Source organism: Amblyraja radiata, chromosome 3 (genome assembly GCF_010909765.2).
Source record: "Amblyraja radiata isolate CabotCenter1 chromosome 3, sAmbRad1.1.pri, whole genome shotgun sequence".
Taxonomy (NCBI): Eukaryota; Metazoa; Chordata; class Chondrichthyes; order Rajiformes; family Rajidae; genus Amblyraja; species Amblyraja radiata.
This window is the reverse complement of record NC_045958.1, coordinates 77,021,363-77,035,376: the sequence shown is the minus strand read 5'-3', so window position 1 is coordinate 77,035,376 and position 14,014 is coordinate 77,021,363. Positions and strand designations below refer to the sequence as shown.

The following is a 14,014-nucleotide window of genomic DNA, read 5'->3' as shown; positions in this document are numbered from 1 at the left end:
AAATGAATAAAGATAAAAAGTCAATAATGCCACTTTTGATGAAATGCAGCGAGCAAACGCGATAATTCCCGATATTTTGGATCTTTAAATCTCCACGAAAAATGTCCGCTATCAACTTCCGCCGTTTTGGCCCCTTCAGCTCCCTCTTGTATTTACCTTAGTTTCTATCTTTTTTTTTGACTGTAAATTTAGGTAGCTGTTCCTCACGGTCACCCCGACTGGCTCACTTAATTGCAGCTCAAAAACTGGCCGTTTTCGATGTTTTTAACGGGTGTGAAAGTGCGTGTTTTCCCATCCACTAACATGTACCGGAAGTGACGCTTGTCCCCCAGTTAAAATTTTCGGTCACGTGAGTGGGGATTTACGCTCCAGTGACCTTTCGTGAAATCACCCTATTGCTTTTCCATTGACTTAACTCAAAAGCTGTGATCGCAGACAGTCAAAAGCCCATAACTTTCTTAAAAATTAAGAGAACTGAATGACATTTTCAGTTATTATAGATTGAAGCATTCTGAAACAAATATAAAACAATCTTACTTGGATGACCTGAAATTAAAGCATATATTTAGTTAGTTACCTAATTGTAGCTAATTACAAAATTTAATTACTAGATCTAAACATCTATCCATTTCTTAAGAAAAGGTTAAGATTTTTAAATAGCCTAAGTGACCCAATAACATTCACACAATATAACATGATTTTTAAATCTCACATATGAATTTATAGGCCAAATGGAAGGAATTTAGTGTATAATTCCCGTAAATTAATGGGCATTTAAATCATCTTGCGAGTGAGTTTTTGTGGAACATGATGGTTTGGAACGTTGCGGTTGTGGTGAATTTAAACCCCATATCGGCAGGAAAAACACTGCCGGTTCGTATATTTACATAATCACATTTTCGCCGATTAAATTTGTATTAAAGTAATCCTAAGAAGCAAGTTTATATGTAAAATAAATGACTTACCTTATGTTTTGTCCCCTATGTAAGATCCGTCCTGTTGTCGGCATTGATAGCGTTAGAAGTAGCTTTTTTATTTTACTCCAGGGATTAAATTGCCCCGCGATTAAAACAAAAAATCTTCCGAGAATGCAAGTCAGATCGATTATTTTTCAGCAGCTTAACAGCCCGAGAAAGATTGACTCCGACAGGCAGGAGAAAACGGCATTTTAATCCCACCCCCCCCCTCAAAGGCGGCAAAGTCGCGCACACGGCCAGTGGCAGAACTGCTGCTGAAGGTAAGTATTGTAACATACCTAAGTACAGTGTGTGAAATCCTGACCCAGGGCAGTGTCGCTCGGAAAGTCCCAGGTGAAATCGCCACCAGGTGCTTGCTGGACATAAAGAGGAAATGCCACTCACTAAATAGAACCTAGCTTAGCTCGCATGGCGATTACGAAAGTGTCAGAGCAGAAAACTTTTGCTTAGGTACAAGGTACTAATTAAATATTCTGGTCATGCCTCCTTTTAAACATCACCTTCTTGGCTCCTCATCTCACTTCCAATCGGCATTCCTCCCTTTGGGCTCGCTCTACATTTCATGCTGCGTCAGGAAAGCAGCCAACATAATCAAGGACCACTTACACCCCAGTCATTCTCCCTTATCCACCTTATCCGTCAGGCAGAAGATGATAAAATTGGAAAGGAAGTTGCACCAGAGATACCAGATTCAAGAAGAGCTTCATTCCCTGCAGTCAGGGCCGGCCTTAGGAGGTGTTGGGCCCCAATTTTCATAGAAATAAATATATAATTATAAATGAGTCACATTCAGGCATGTGCCATGAGTAATTACTCAGGGCAGGCAGTCTGTCGGCTTTTTAAAATCTTTAACAGCGCATGCGCAGATTGTTCTCTCCGTAAAAGTAAAAAATAAAAATAAAGAAAGTAACAATTCAATTTGCCAAAGGTTTTCCAAATCTCCTTCTTTCTGAATTACTGAATGGGTGGGGGGGGTTGGAGGGTGACGGCAGGTGGAGAGATGGTGGGAAAAACGGGAGCACACCGGGACAAGTTGAATCAGTTGTGATCTTATTGAATGACAATACTAGTTCAAAGGACCAATTGGAGGGAGAGGTCCTTTCACAGCGTGTGGGAAGTCTGGCCAGGGGTAAAGTTGTGGGGAGGGCAGCAGCGTTGAGAAGGAGGGGGTCGGGGATCATGCCAGTAACTCACTCACTCACCGCTGCCGAGGCACTCTGGGCGCGGAGCCACCGCATTGTGGCCGGGGAGGGAAGCAGCTCGCATAGTTATGAGCGGCCGCCAGGACCTCAGCGCCTTCTGCCGGCCCGCTCACCTCTGCCAGTGCTCTCCGTCTGAAAAGTAAGGGGACCAGCTCAAGAACAAAGATCAAACAGGGGAGTATGTCAGTGGGTGATGGATAACAGGACAGCAGGTCGTGGAGCTTACTCCTGTGTCAGCGCGAACAAGGGACCTATTGAGGTTATAATTGGGAGCAATCGGTCCATTCGGCATAAGGCCGGCCCTGCCTGCAGTTATCTGACTTTTGCAAGAACCTTTCATAAGCTAAGGTTATGGTCCTGAGCTCGCCATGGTCTCATTGTCGCTCTTGCACCTTCTTTGTCTCTGCGCTTTCTGTGTAGCTGCAGCACTATATTCTGCACTCTTTCCTTTCTCTCTTCGCACTACCTATTGTACTTGTGTATAGCTTGATTGTACTCTCCTGTATGATAAAATTCGCCTGGATAGCACGTAAAAAAGTTTTTTACTGTATGTTCAGTTTTATAATTGTCACATGATTGAGGAGAAAACTCTTTGCATGCTTTCCAAGAGATCAGGTATACCATATAGAAATACAATTAGGTCAAACTCAAATACAATAAAGCAAAGGGGAAGATACAGAATATAGTTTTCAGCATTGTAGCACCAGTTCCATAGACAAACTCCAATGTCGTCAATGGGGTAGAGGTAAATCAGATAGTAGCTTAGCCTTTGAACGGACTGCTCAGTAGCCTGATCGCAGAGGGGATGAAGCTGTTCCTGAATCTGGTGGTGTGTGCCTTCAAGCTTCTGTACCTTCTGCCGGATGGGAGCAGGGAGAAGAAGGAATGACCGGGGTGGGACATGTCTTTGATTATGTAGGCTACTCTTCCAAGACGGCGTGGTGTAGATGGAATTTTGACACACATGGTGATAATAATACAATATCAATACTAATAAGTCAAATGACTATCTTGCACAGAAGCTGCTCGACCTGCTGATTATTTCCAGGACTTTCTCTTTTTTCGAGTAGATCGGATAAAGCATCTCCAGACTTCTGATGCTATGTTTGTGGAGATGATTAAATCAGAGGGAAACACTGCAACACATTTTGGCCATCACTCAAGAAAAAGTAACTGCCTTTTGAGCTTGGTGGGAGGGCAAGAGGAAGTGATGTGGTGGAAGGGTTGAAAGAACTCAGTCAGAAGTCAAAGAGTCATACTGAGTTACAGCCCAGAAAGAGGTTCTTCATCCCACCAAATCCAAGCCGACCCTCAGGTGGTAATCCTACCCAAACTCATTTATTCTCCCACATTCCCATCAAAGTCTCCCAGATCCAACCACTCAGCTACCGAAGCCAATTAACATACGTCTTCGGCGCGTGGGAGGAAACCGGAGCACTTGGAAAAAACCCATGCGCTCACAGAGAGAACGTACAAACTTCATACAGACCACCCCTAGTCAGGATCGAACCTGGATCTGTGGAGCTGTAAGACAGTAATTCTACAGCTGCACTATTTCAGCCACAAGATTTAGCCTCGGGCACCATAGCCGGGAGAACACCAAATGATGGGAGGAGTTGATTTTCATTTGAGATATCAGAATGGCCAGGGCTTCATTTTTAATCGCTTGTGTCTTCCAGTTTGATGTCAGGTCATCGACATGTGCTATTAACTTTCTTTCCCAACTGAATATTTCCTGCATTCTCAGATGGAACTTGGAAATTGGAGATGTGGTGAAACCAACAGAAATAATTCTCACCTAAGTTGGCAATCCCTGGATATCACCTTGTTTCTCTCTCTCTCGACCTGTGTTCCATTGTTGGATTCTCCCAGCACTTCTCCATTTTAATAAAAAACTAACATTGTTTTCTCTCCGCAGTTAAGGTTGAAGAGATTTTATCCCTGGAAGAAAAGTCTTGCACATCTTCTGCAAAATGCTTTTTTGAATGCTTGATTAGATTGGAACAAGTAGGATGGTATCAAGCATTTTTAGATCAACTTAGAGCTGTGGGTGAGTGATCTATTGTTGCATAAACATTACAATCATATACTTCATATTGTTAGATGTAAAAGATTTAAAATATCTCTTTCAAAGAGCCAGAAAGCTTGCTTCAACGCCCTGGCCAAATCTATCCCCAAACCAACATTATCAAAACATTATCAAAATACTGATGAAGGGTTTTGGCCCGAAATGTCACCCTTCACTTCATAGATGCTGCCTCACCCGCTGAGTTTTTTCCAGCTTTTTGTCTGCCTTCTATTATCAAAATACAGTTATGTGGTAATTATCACACTGTTATTTATGGGAGTTTGCTGTTCCCAAATTGGCTAACCCTTTTCTCTGCATTATACTTTGAAGGCACTTAGTTAGTTGGGAAATGACTTGGGATGTCCTGAGGACTCGGAGGCTGCTGTACAAATGCAAATCTTTGTATGACTTTTGTAAGGCCTCACTATTAAAGGCAAATGGTTTACTCAAAGATGGGCACTCTGAACGAGTATTGACCAATGCTGCAGCTTTTAGTGGATACAGCCTTCTCAGCAGGAACAAGGATAAAATGCATTACTTGAGCCATTGTTTAATTGAGGGGAGAGTGGTGGGATTGGGAAAGGTATGATCATATTTGGGAAAAATGATTAAGAATTTAGATAATTCGCAATAAGTAAAGGGGAATTCTTTTCTGGAAGAGTAATGTTAAACGGGGCTTCTTTTGGAGGGGGGGGGGGGGATGAGGCGTTGACCATTTATGGAGTCTCTCTGGAATCAAGAATTTCATTGCTCATTCGTATTCATAGATGAGGCTGAAAATTTCCATTGCCTGAAATTAACAAAATAGTGAAATTCGACTCAGAAACTATCATTGTTGTGTTCCAGTCTGGAATACATTAATTTTTCTATAATGTGACCACATTCTAGACATTAGAATCAAAGAATGCAGTGGGGAAGTTAGTACCAGGATTGTGGATTGCATGGTCATGTTGGATGAGGTAGCAGGCTAGAGAAGCTGAATGGCTTACACCAGATGCTTTGTAGAATGTCCCACAGTTATGTCACAGTTATGTCCCACAGTGCCAAATGAAGGCAAGCAGTCAACTTAAGACTGAGATAAATTGATTGACTGGATCCTACACCCTTGCCTATGTTCCAATGATCCCTAAGAAGGGCAAAGGCTGCTAACATTTCTCTCATTTACTGAATGGTAAAAATAACAAAACATATATATCGCCTTTTGAACCTGGCTACTAATGTCATGGAGCCTGAGAGATTTTGTTGGAATTTGAGTGAAACAACTATTCAGTGGGTAACATGAGTGATTTCACATTCTGTATCTGTTGTGTTTTCAGGTTACACTGGTCTGCTCAATGCCATGGAGAATTCTGATTTTTCTGAAATTGAAAAGCTGCGGGAATATAAAGACTATTTGAATCTCATTTCTCAAACGATTGTTTCTAACATAAAACCGAATGAAGTACTTAATTCCTTGAAATGCCTGCTACCCAGAGAAGATGAAGAGATTCGCAAGGTATTCCTAAATGCTTAAAGATAGTGGGGAAGGTGATGGGTTGTTGTTGAGGCTTCTCCAGGAATTAGTGCTCAGTCTTTAGCATCCATTAGGTTGGAAAATCAAGAGAACATTTAAAGATACTGTCAGTTTTTTCACTTTGGTCAAATTCTTCTGTTAACAAGCCTCAGAACTCTGTACTTCCCCATTTTTGCATCACTCCCAACTCTATTGGCACGAGAATCTGCCTCCTGCTGCCTGAGCCTCAAAGTCTGGAATACCTTCCCGAAATCGCTCCAACTTTCTCCTTATTTCTTCTCCCTTTACAGAAAACTTAAAACCTGCCTCTGTGTCCAAGGCTTTAATTCCCTCGTGTATGGCCTCTACGTGGCACAGCTTAAATGTTTTATTTATTTATTTTTTAATGTTTTATTTTTTCGGATCTGGGTATTGCTGGCAATGTCAGCATTTATCATCCATCCCCAATTGCCCTTGAGAAATGGCAGCCTGGAATCTATGCAATAATTCAGGTGGAGGTGCTCCACCAGGTTATTTGGGAGGCATTTCCAGGATTTTAACCCAGTGATGATAAAGGAGTATTGTGTGTGCATGTTTAGTTTCGTTTAGTTTACTTTAATTTACTGTTGGGTAGAGTGAAAATCTTTTGTTGCATGCCAACCAGCCAGCTGAAAGACAATACATGATTACAATTGATCCATCAGTTGTACAAAGACAATTGTATACAAATGTGTACAGCAATTCATTCTTCCCCCGCACAATTAAAGCATGGAATAATCTCCACCCAACTATAGTTACCCAACCAGATGCAACTAAATTTAAAGTAGCTCTTTCTTCCCAATAACCCTTTCTGGCTTAAGCCCTCCCTACACCACCTCCAGTTTAAATTCCATTTGGAATATTTTGGAGGGCCAAGAAACCAAGAACCAAGAATCCATAGTGTATAGATACATGATCAAAGGAATATAACGTGAATTAATAATGTTTAGTGCAAGATAAAGTCTGATTAAAGGTAGTCCGAGGGACTCCAATGAGGTAGATAGTAGCTCAAGACTGCTCTCTAGTTGTTGATGGGGATGATGTGACTTAGCAGGGGGCCTGCAAGTACCCATGCCCTTACTGCTCTCATCCTTAGTGGGAGAGATTGCAGATTTGGGAGGTGCTGCAGTGTAGTAACAGTGTAAAATGGTTCACACTGAAACCACTGTGTGCCAATGACGAGTGATGGCGCCAGACAAATAGGCTATCTAGAACTGGATAATGTAGTGCTGCTTGGGATTTGGTGGATGCAGGAACTGTAGATGCTGGTTTAAACCAAAGATTAACACAAAATGCTAGAGTAACTCCGTGGGACAGGCAGCATCTCTGGAGAGACTGAAGAAGTGTCTCGACCCGAGACACTTGACCCGAGTCAATCATTCTTTCTCTCCAGCGATTCTGCCGGTCCCGCTGAGTTACTCCAGCACTTTGTGTCTATCTTTGGTAGTTGGTGGAACTGGACTCCAAGCAAGTGGGGAGTATACCATAATTTGTTTGACTTAGTTTAGTTTAGAGATACAGTGAGGAAACGGGCCCTTTGGCCCACCAAGTCCGTACTGACCGGCGATTCCCGTACACTAGCACTATCCTGCACACTAGGGACAATTAACAATTTTTTTTTTAACCAAGCCCAATTAATTGACAAACCTGTATGTCTTTGGAATGTGTGAGAAAATCTGAGCTCCCGGAAAAAACCCACGTGATCGCAGAGAGAATGTACAAACTCCATACAGACAGCACCCATAGTCAGGATCAAACCCGGGTCTCTGGCGCTGTAAGGCAGCAACTCTACCGCTGTGCCACTGTGCTGAATTGTTCCTTTAAAAGTTGGGGTGTTAGGTGGTGAGTCATTCACCACAGGATACCTAGTCTCTAACCTGTTCCCATTACTACAGTGTTTACAAAACTTACAAAATTCTTAAGGGGTTGGACAGGCTAGATGCAGGAAGATTGCTCCCGATGTTGGGGAAGTCCAGGACAAGGGGTCACAGCTTAAGGATAAGGGGGAAATCCTTTAAAACCGAGATGAGAAGAACTTTTTTCACACAGAGAGTGGTGAATCTCTGGAACTCCCTGCCACAGAGGGTAGTCGAGGCCAGTTCATTGGCTATATTTAAGAGGGAGTTAGATGTGGCCCTTGTGGCTAAGGGGATCAGAGGGTATGGAGAGAAGGCAGGTACGGGATACTGAGTTGGATGATCAGCCATGATCATATTGAATGGCGGTGCAGGCTCTAAGGGCCGAATGGCCTACTCCTGCACCTAATTTCTATGTTTCTATGTTTACATGGCTGGTCTTGTTGAGTATCTGATCATGGGTGGCCCTGGTAGTGATGAGTCGGGGACTCCATGATGGTAATGATATTCAATGCCAAGGGTAGTTCCAGGGGCATTCTAATGTTAGAGACGACCATTGTCTGTCGCTGGTGGTGGGTATATGGAACGAGCTGTCAGAGGAGGTAGTTGAGGCAGGTACAATATCAACATTTAAAAGACTTCTTCCAATCCAACCATTAAAGTGTTTTCCTTTTGATACAAATTCAGTTTTACAAGAGCTCATTGATGCCACACTCAGTCAAACGCTGGTCTCATCTCACACTCACTCCCGCTTCACCTCAGAAATTCAGTCTTTGGAACATCTTTGGATCAAGATTATGATGGGATCTGGAGCTGATAGTTCTGGGCACGACCCAAACTGGGTGTCAACAAGCAGGTGATTGTTGAGTTACAGAAGAGGGTCTCACCAGCACAACCTTCTACACATTGTAATGTAGCCTCAGTGCAGACTTGACTAAACTGCCTCTGTAACCTCCAGTCCTACAACCCTATTTAACACCTCTTGTAAATGAGTAAGTGCACTGACTTGTCAAATATTTGTGCAGGTCTCTGAATCCAAGGGCGATATAGCAGGAGCAGAGAAGTTACTCGATTGTTTGCAAAGATCAGATCAACCACAGTTCTACAAGGAGTTTAAGATAGTTATGCACATGTACAACTATGATGCAGTGAATAATCTTTTATCTTCAGATGCAGGTAAAAGCAAAAAATAGCTGGCATGTTTTCAGCAGTGTCAAAGAAGGATTTTTTTTTTGTCAAAATGGGAGACTGAGTCAGGGGAGAGGGTATCACAGAGATAAGGAAGTATAAGAGATCAAAAGAGATGGAGATCAAGGAAGATGTAGAATAGATCATTGAGAGATGGGAGAAGTTGACAACAAAGCAATCGGAGATAATATGTAATCAGAAAGGCAGTCAGACTGGTCGGAGAACTGGGAAGGGGGAGGGATGGAGAGAGGGAAACCAAGGGTTACGTGAAGTTAGAGAAGTCAATATTCATACTGCTGGGGTATAAGCTGCCCAAGTGAAATATGAGATGCTGGTCCTCTAATTTGCGCTGGGCCTCACTCTGCCAATGGAGGAACCCCAGAACAGAAAGGTCAGTGTGGGAATGGGAGGGGGAGTTAGTGCTGAGCAACCAGGAGATCAGGAATGTTTAGGCACACTGAGCGGAGGTGTTCAACGAAACGATCGCCGAGCCTGTGCTTGGTCTCGCCGATATATAGCAGTTCACACCTGGAACAGTGGATACAGTAGATGAGGTTGGAGGAGGTGAACCTCTGCCTCACCTGAAATGGCTGTCAGGGCCCTTGGACGGAGTCGAGGGAGGAGTTATAGGGACAGGTGTAGTAGTGACCATCTTCGTAGTTATTTGTTAATAAGGGCAAATGTGTGAACATCTAAAATGTGTGAAACTATAAAACTAATTGTGTGACTCTTGGCCCTTTTCCACAGATGATTTATCTGATTGCTCTGCAACCACAGAGTCTGTCATGCAATATTCAGAGGAGCCAGAAGACATCGATACTTGCAGTGCACCAATCATCCATACACGTAAATGTGAACTGCATTGTTATTTTGTTGACTACGCTGGTAGATTAGCTCCTGTGGAGGAAGTTTCCATCCATCCCTCCAAACAGATGGATAGCCCTATTACAAACACACTTTGTAATAGGGATATCAAAGAAAACACTTGTAAAGATCCATATGCGGATATCAGGGCAGGAGAGTAAAAGTTTGATCTTAAGTAAGTTTTTAAGGAGAGTGGCAGTATGGATGGAAATTCCCCCAGTTTAACAGTTTGATCGTAAAGGCATGATCCCCAGTGGTGTAATCATTAAATCAATAGATAACCGACAGGTCTGAATTAGAACATTCAGGGTGGTCTTCTAGGCAAGTTCCAAACCCTTTTCACACCCCTTTGGGATTTGGAACTTGCCTATAAGGCCACCCTTGCTCCAGTCTACTTGGAAACTGTGTAGGAAGGGACTGCATATGCTGGTTTACACTAAAGATAGACACAAAATGCTGGAGTAGGTTCAGGCAGCATCTCTGGAGAAAAGGAATAAGCGACATTTCAGGTCGAGAAAGGTCTGAAGAAGTCTCAACCCAAAATGTAGCCTATCCATTTCCTCCAGAGATGCCGCCTGACCGGATGAGTTACTCCAGCATTTTATGTCTATTACTTGGAAACTGTAGTTGATTGAAGCTATCAAGTAGTTAACTGTAGCTGGATTAGGCAGCAGCCACAAATGTAGACGTCAACAATGTTCTGAAACAGAAATTACTTTCCTTGTTAAATAACTATTTTTGTGTTTCGTTTTTTTAAATGTAGCAAACAGCCAACAAATTTCAAATGACTTTAAACGTATGGAATTGAGAGCATATCAAGAGGAGCTTTCAGAAAGTGCAATTGATGGAGACAACACTATTATTTGTGCCCCTACAGGTACAATAAGAGAATGATTAACTAACTGCGTTTTATCGGCCTTGCCTTTTGCACATGCCTGATGTTAATTGCTCCACCTATGGCAGACGTAGCTTGAACAGAATATGTTAGAGTTAGAATTCCAGAACTCGGGACTCCAACACATGAGGATAATAGGTGCTTATTTATAATCTACCGAGCTGTCAATTTTTTATTGCTAACATACCCATTGAGAATATGGGACTGTTTTACTATGCTAAGGTACTGTTAAAATGCATTGATTTTATACCTTGAGTATTTATCAGACTGTTTACCATATTGTAAACTAGATACCAGTGGTCACAGACCTCCAGCCTGAATATTGTCCTTCCACCACAACCCTATGTCTATGTTACGATCAGTAAATCAGTTTCAAATGCATACGACCAAATCACGGTTAATCCCGTGCATCTTAACCATCTGGATCAGCCTACCATGGGGGACTTTATTAATTTCTTTACTAAAATCCATGCAGACAGCATCCACTGCCTCCCCACACCCCCACCCATCATCGATCACCCTCAAAAACTCGATTGAGTTAATGGCTGGATGGCACAACTTTATTTTTAATAGGACTTTTGAGGTGTGGGCAACTTTGGCAAAGAAGGCATTTGTTGCCCCTCTCTGGTTACCCCCTGAACAACTAGTACAGTGGAGTGAATTAATTTCAGGATCAGCCATAATGTAATATGAATGGAGCGCATTTGCCCAGGCCTGGTTCGAGAAGAGCTGATTCGTTTACAGACTCTCTGCCTTTATACAGCACCTTTTCTGCTGTGTCAAAGTACTTTACAAACAGTGAAAGGTAGTCACGTATAGAATTTAAGAAGCGTATCGGCCGGTTCACACACTAGGTGCCACAAACTGCATCGGGTCCATGACCACATGGCCTTAATTGGGAATGAGTTTTAAGACTCTCCCAACAGATCAGTTCTTCCGCATTTAGTTCTTCAAGATTCCCGCATTTAATCCATTAATGACATCACTGTATCTGCGTGGAATTGCTGGCCATAGTTCTGGGGAAGAACCATGAGGGAATGGCTGGAACTAACCCTCTATGAAGCAGCACGTAGGGGACAATACTCTTGTCACTCTGCTCATACATGTGGCTCCATGTGGAGGGGAAGCTATTAATGAAGTGCACTGTTCCAAAGTTTATGAGGCAATCTTAGCCATGCTGGTGTACTGATCAAATCAATAACTTTTTCTATTTTGTTCCCAAGGGTCTGGAAAGACTATAGTTGCCCTCCACATTGTTGAGCGTCACCTCATGGAGAGGGCTGACCAGGATAAAGGGAAAGTTGGATTCATGGCCACAACGGTTCCTGTCTTTCAGCAGCAGTTGGAATTGTTTAAGAAACACTTCGAGATGACCAAGTATGATTGCTGAAACTTAACCCCTCGTGATCTCCAGTATCTTTTTGTTTCACCTTTTCCTTTTCGACTGTGTCAATTCCCATTCTGTTGACATAAAGAGCAGGAAGCATTGAAACAAGCATTTAGCTCAACTAATGATGCTTATGGTCCACAGGAGCTTTGTCCACATCTCCCACACTCTCTGCCCTTCTATTTCCCTCCACATTTGTTCACCCATTTTCCTTTTGAAATTATCTAAACTGTTCACAGATCTATCTGTACAACAACAATATCTCTTTTGGCCCTTCTCTGGGAAGAATTTTTTTTGATACAAAATATCACTAACAATATTAATTTTGGATTCATACATGTGGAAAGAGGCTTTGCACATTTAACCTGCCCATTTATTTTGAAGACGTTTGAAGTCCTCTTGAACTGATGCTAAAATAATCCAGCCTGTTCAGACTTTTCCAGCAGTTGTCATCTTCTGATACTGTGTCATTAAATGCTCTCACATTTTTTTCTTTTGCTTCTATGTTATTTTGTATTGCGTTGAATGCTAAACTGTGCACAGTAACCTATCTATAAGTTGACCAATTGTACAAGAATAATGTATCTTCACTGCTGAAAAATTTGTCCTCTTTGTGGTAATAGAATTTGTTAAATTTTCTTTCTGGGTTTTCCTAGAAATCTCTTACAAAGAATGAGGCCATTTGGCCAATTGTATCGATGATGGGCATAATTAGAGTTATTAGAAGATATATCCACTTTCCATCTCCTAGCCCACAGTTTTTTACGTTAGAAGACTTGAAGCACTTATCCAGTTTTCTTCTAAGTTTATGGATAAGTGCCACCAGCACTTTTACCAATCCTGAAGTTAAAAAAAATCTTCAACTCGCCAATAATCATTTCATCAATGATTCTTATTGAGCTATCAAGCTCGATGAGGTCACAGATCAGCCATGATCTAACGGAATGTTTAGAACATGGTTGAGCACTGTTGTTCTGCTCCTGTGATCTTCCTGCCATTTTACAATCAAATGAAAGCTCACATGCTGACGTTTTGCAGTTCAGGACATTGTTTTCCATACTTATCACTTCCAAGTTTCTGTCTCTACTCCACCCCTCCTTTCCCCACTTCTCTATCTCCCCAACACCAGAAGCTTGAAAGTGTGCACCACCAGATTCAGGAACAGCTTCTTCCCTTTTGCGATCATACTTCTGACCAGCCCTTCCATAAGTAGAGTACTGTCAACCTCAAAGGGAAAAAAACAATCAAAAGATCTGAATAAAGTACAAGTAAAATAAAACAACAGTGGAAATGTCTTTTGTTAGCCCACGTAACTCTGACAGGTAGGTGGCATGCCAGAGAATTGAGTAGAAAAATGTAGTTTGCCACTCTTGTGATTGAGGGAGTGCCAGATCCCATGAGGTTATAGCCCTTCTGTTCTCTCAGATAAACATAGAAGATCTCAGGACACTATTTTGAAGACAACATTGGTGAGTATTCATACCAACAACATCATTTAAATAGGCGATGGACACAATGTGCTGAAGTAACTCAACAGGTCAGGCAGCATCTCTGGAGAAAAAGGATGGGTGACGTTTCTGCTCAGAACTCTTGCTCAGACTGAAAGTGCGGGGGTGGGTGGGGAGAGATAGAGGTAGGAAAAGGCTGTCTTTCAGTCCGTGGAAGGGTTCCGACCCAAAATGTCACCCATTCTTTTTCTCCAGGGATGCTGTCTGACCGGCTGATAAAGTTACTCCAGCACTTTATGTCTATCTTCAGCATAAACCAGCATCTGCAGTTCCTTCCCACACATCACTTAAGCAGACATAGAAACATAGAACATAGAAAATAGGTGCAGGAGTAGGCCATTTGGCCCTTCGAGCCTGCACCGCCATTCTATATGATCATGGCTGATCATCCAACTCAGTATCCCATACCTGCCTTCTCTCCATACCCCCTGATCCCTTTAGCCACAAGGGCCACATCTAACTCCCTCTTAAATATAGCCAATGAACTGACCTCAACTACCTTCTGTGGCAGGGAGTTCCACAGATTCACCACTCTCTG

At 42.4% G+C, this 14,014-nt stretch overlaps 1 protein-coding gene across 2 annotated transcripts in view; it reads left to right on the top strand.

The window, feature by feature from the left end:
- The window catches only part of LOC116971190 (probable ATP-dependent RNA helicase DDX58), a 72,644-nt gene that overhangs the window by 35,924 nt on the left and 22,706 nt on the right, over positions 1-14,014 (top strand). For both annotated transcript variants that reach the window (XM_033018152.1, XM_033018151.1), the window contains 6 exons: positions 4,098-4,229; positions 5,564-5,742; positions 8,660-8,810; positions 9,570-9,668; positions 10,450-10,563; positions 11,805-11,958. In XM_033018152.1, the coding sequence (XP_032874043.1) occupies positions 4,098-4,229; positions 5,564-5,742; positions 8,660-8,810; positions 9,570-9,668; positions 10,450-10,563; positions 11,805-11,958 (829 nt within the window). The remainder of the gene's footprint in view (positions 1-4,097; positions 4,230-5,563; positions 5,743-8,659; positions 8,811-9,569; positions 9,669-10,449; positions 10,564-11,804; positions 11,959-14,014) is intronic.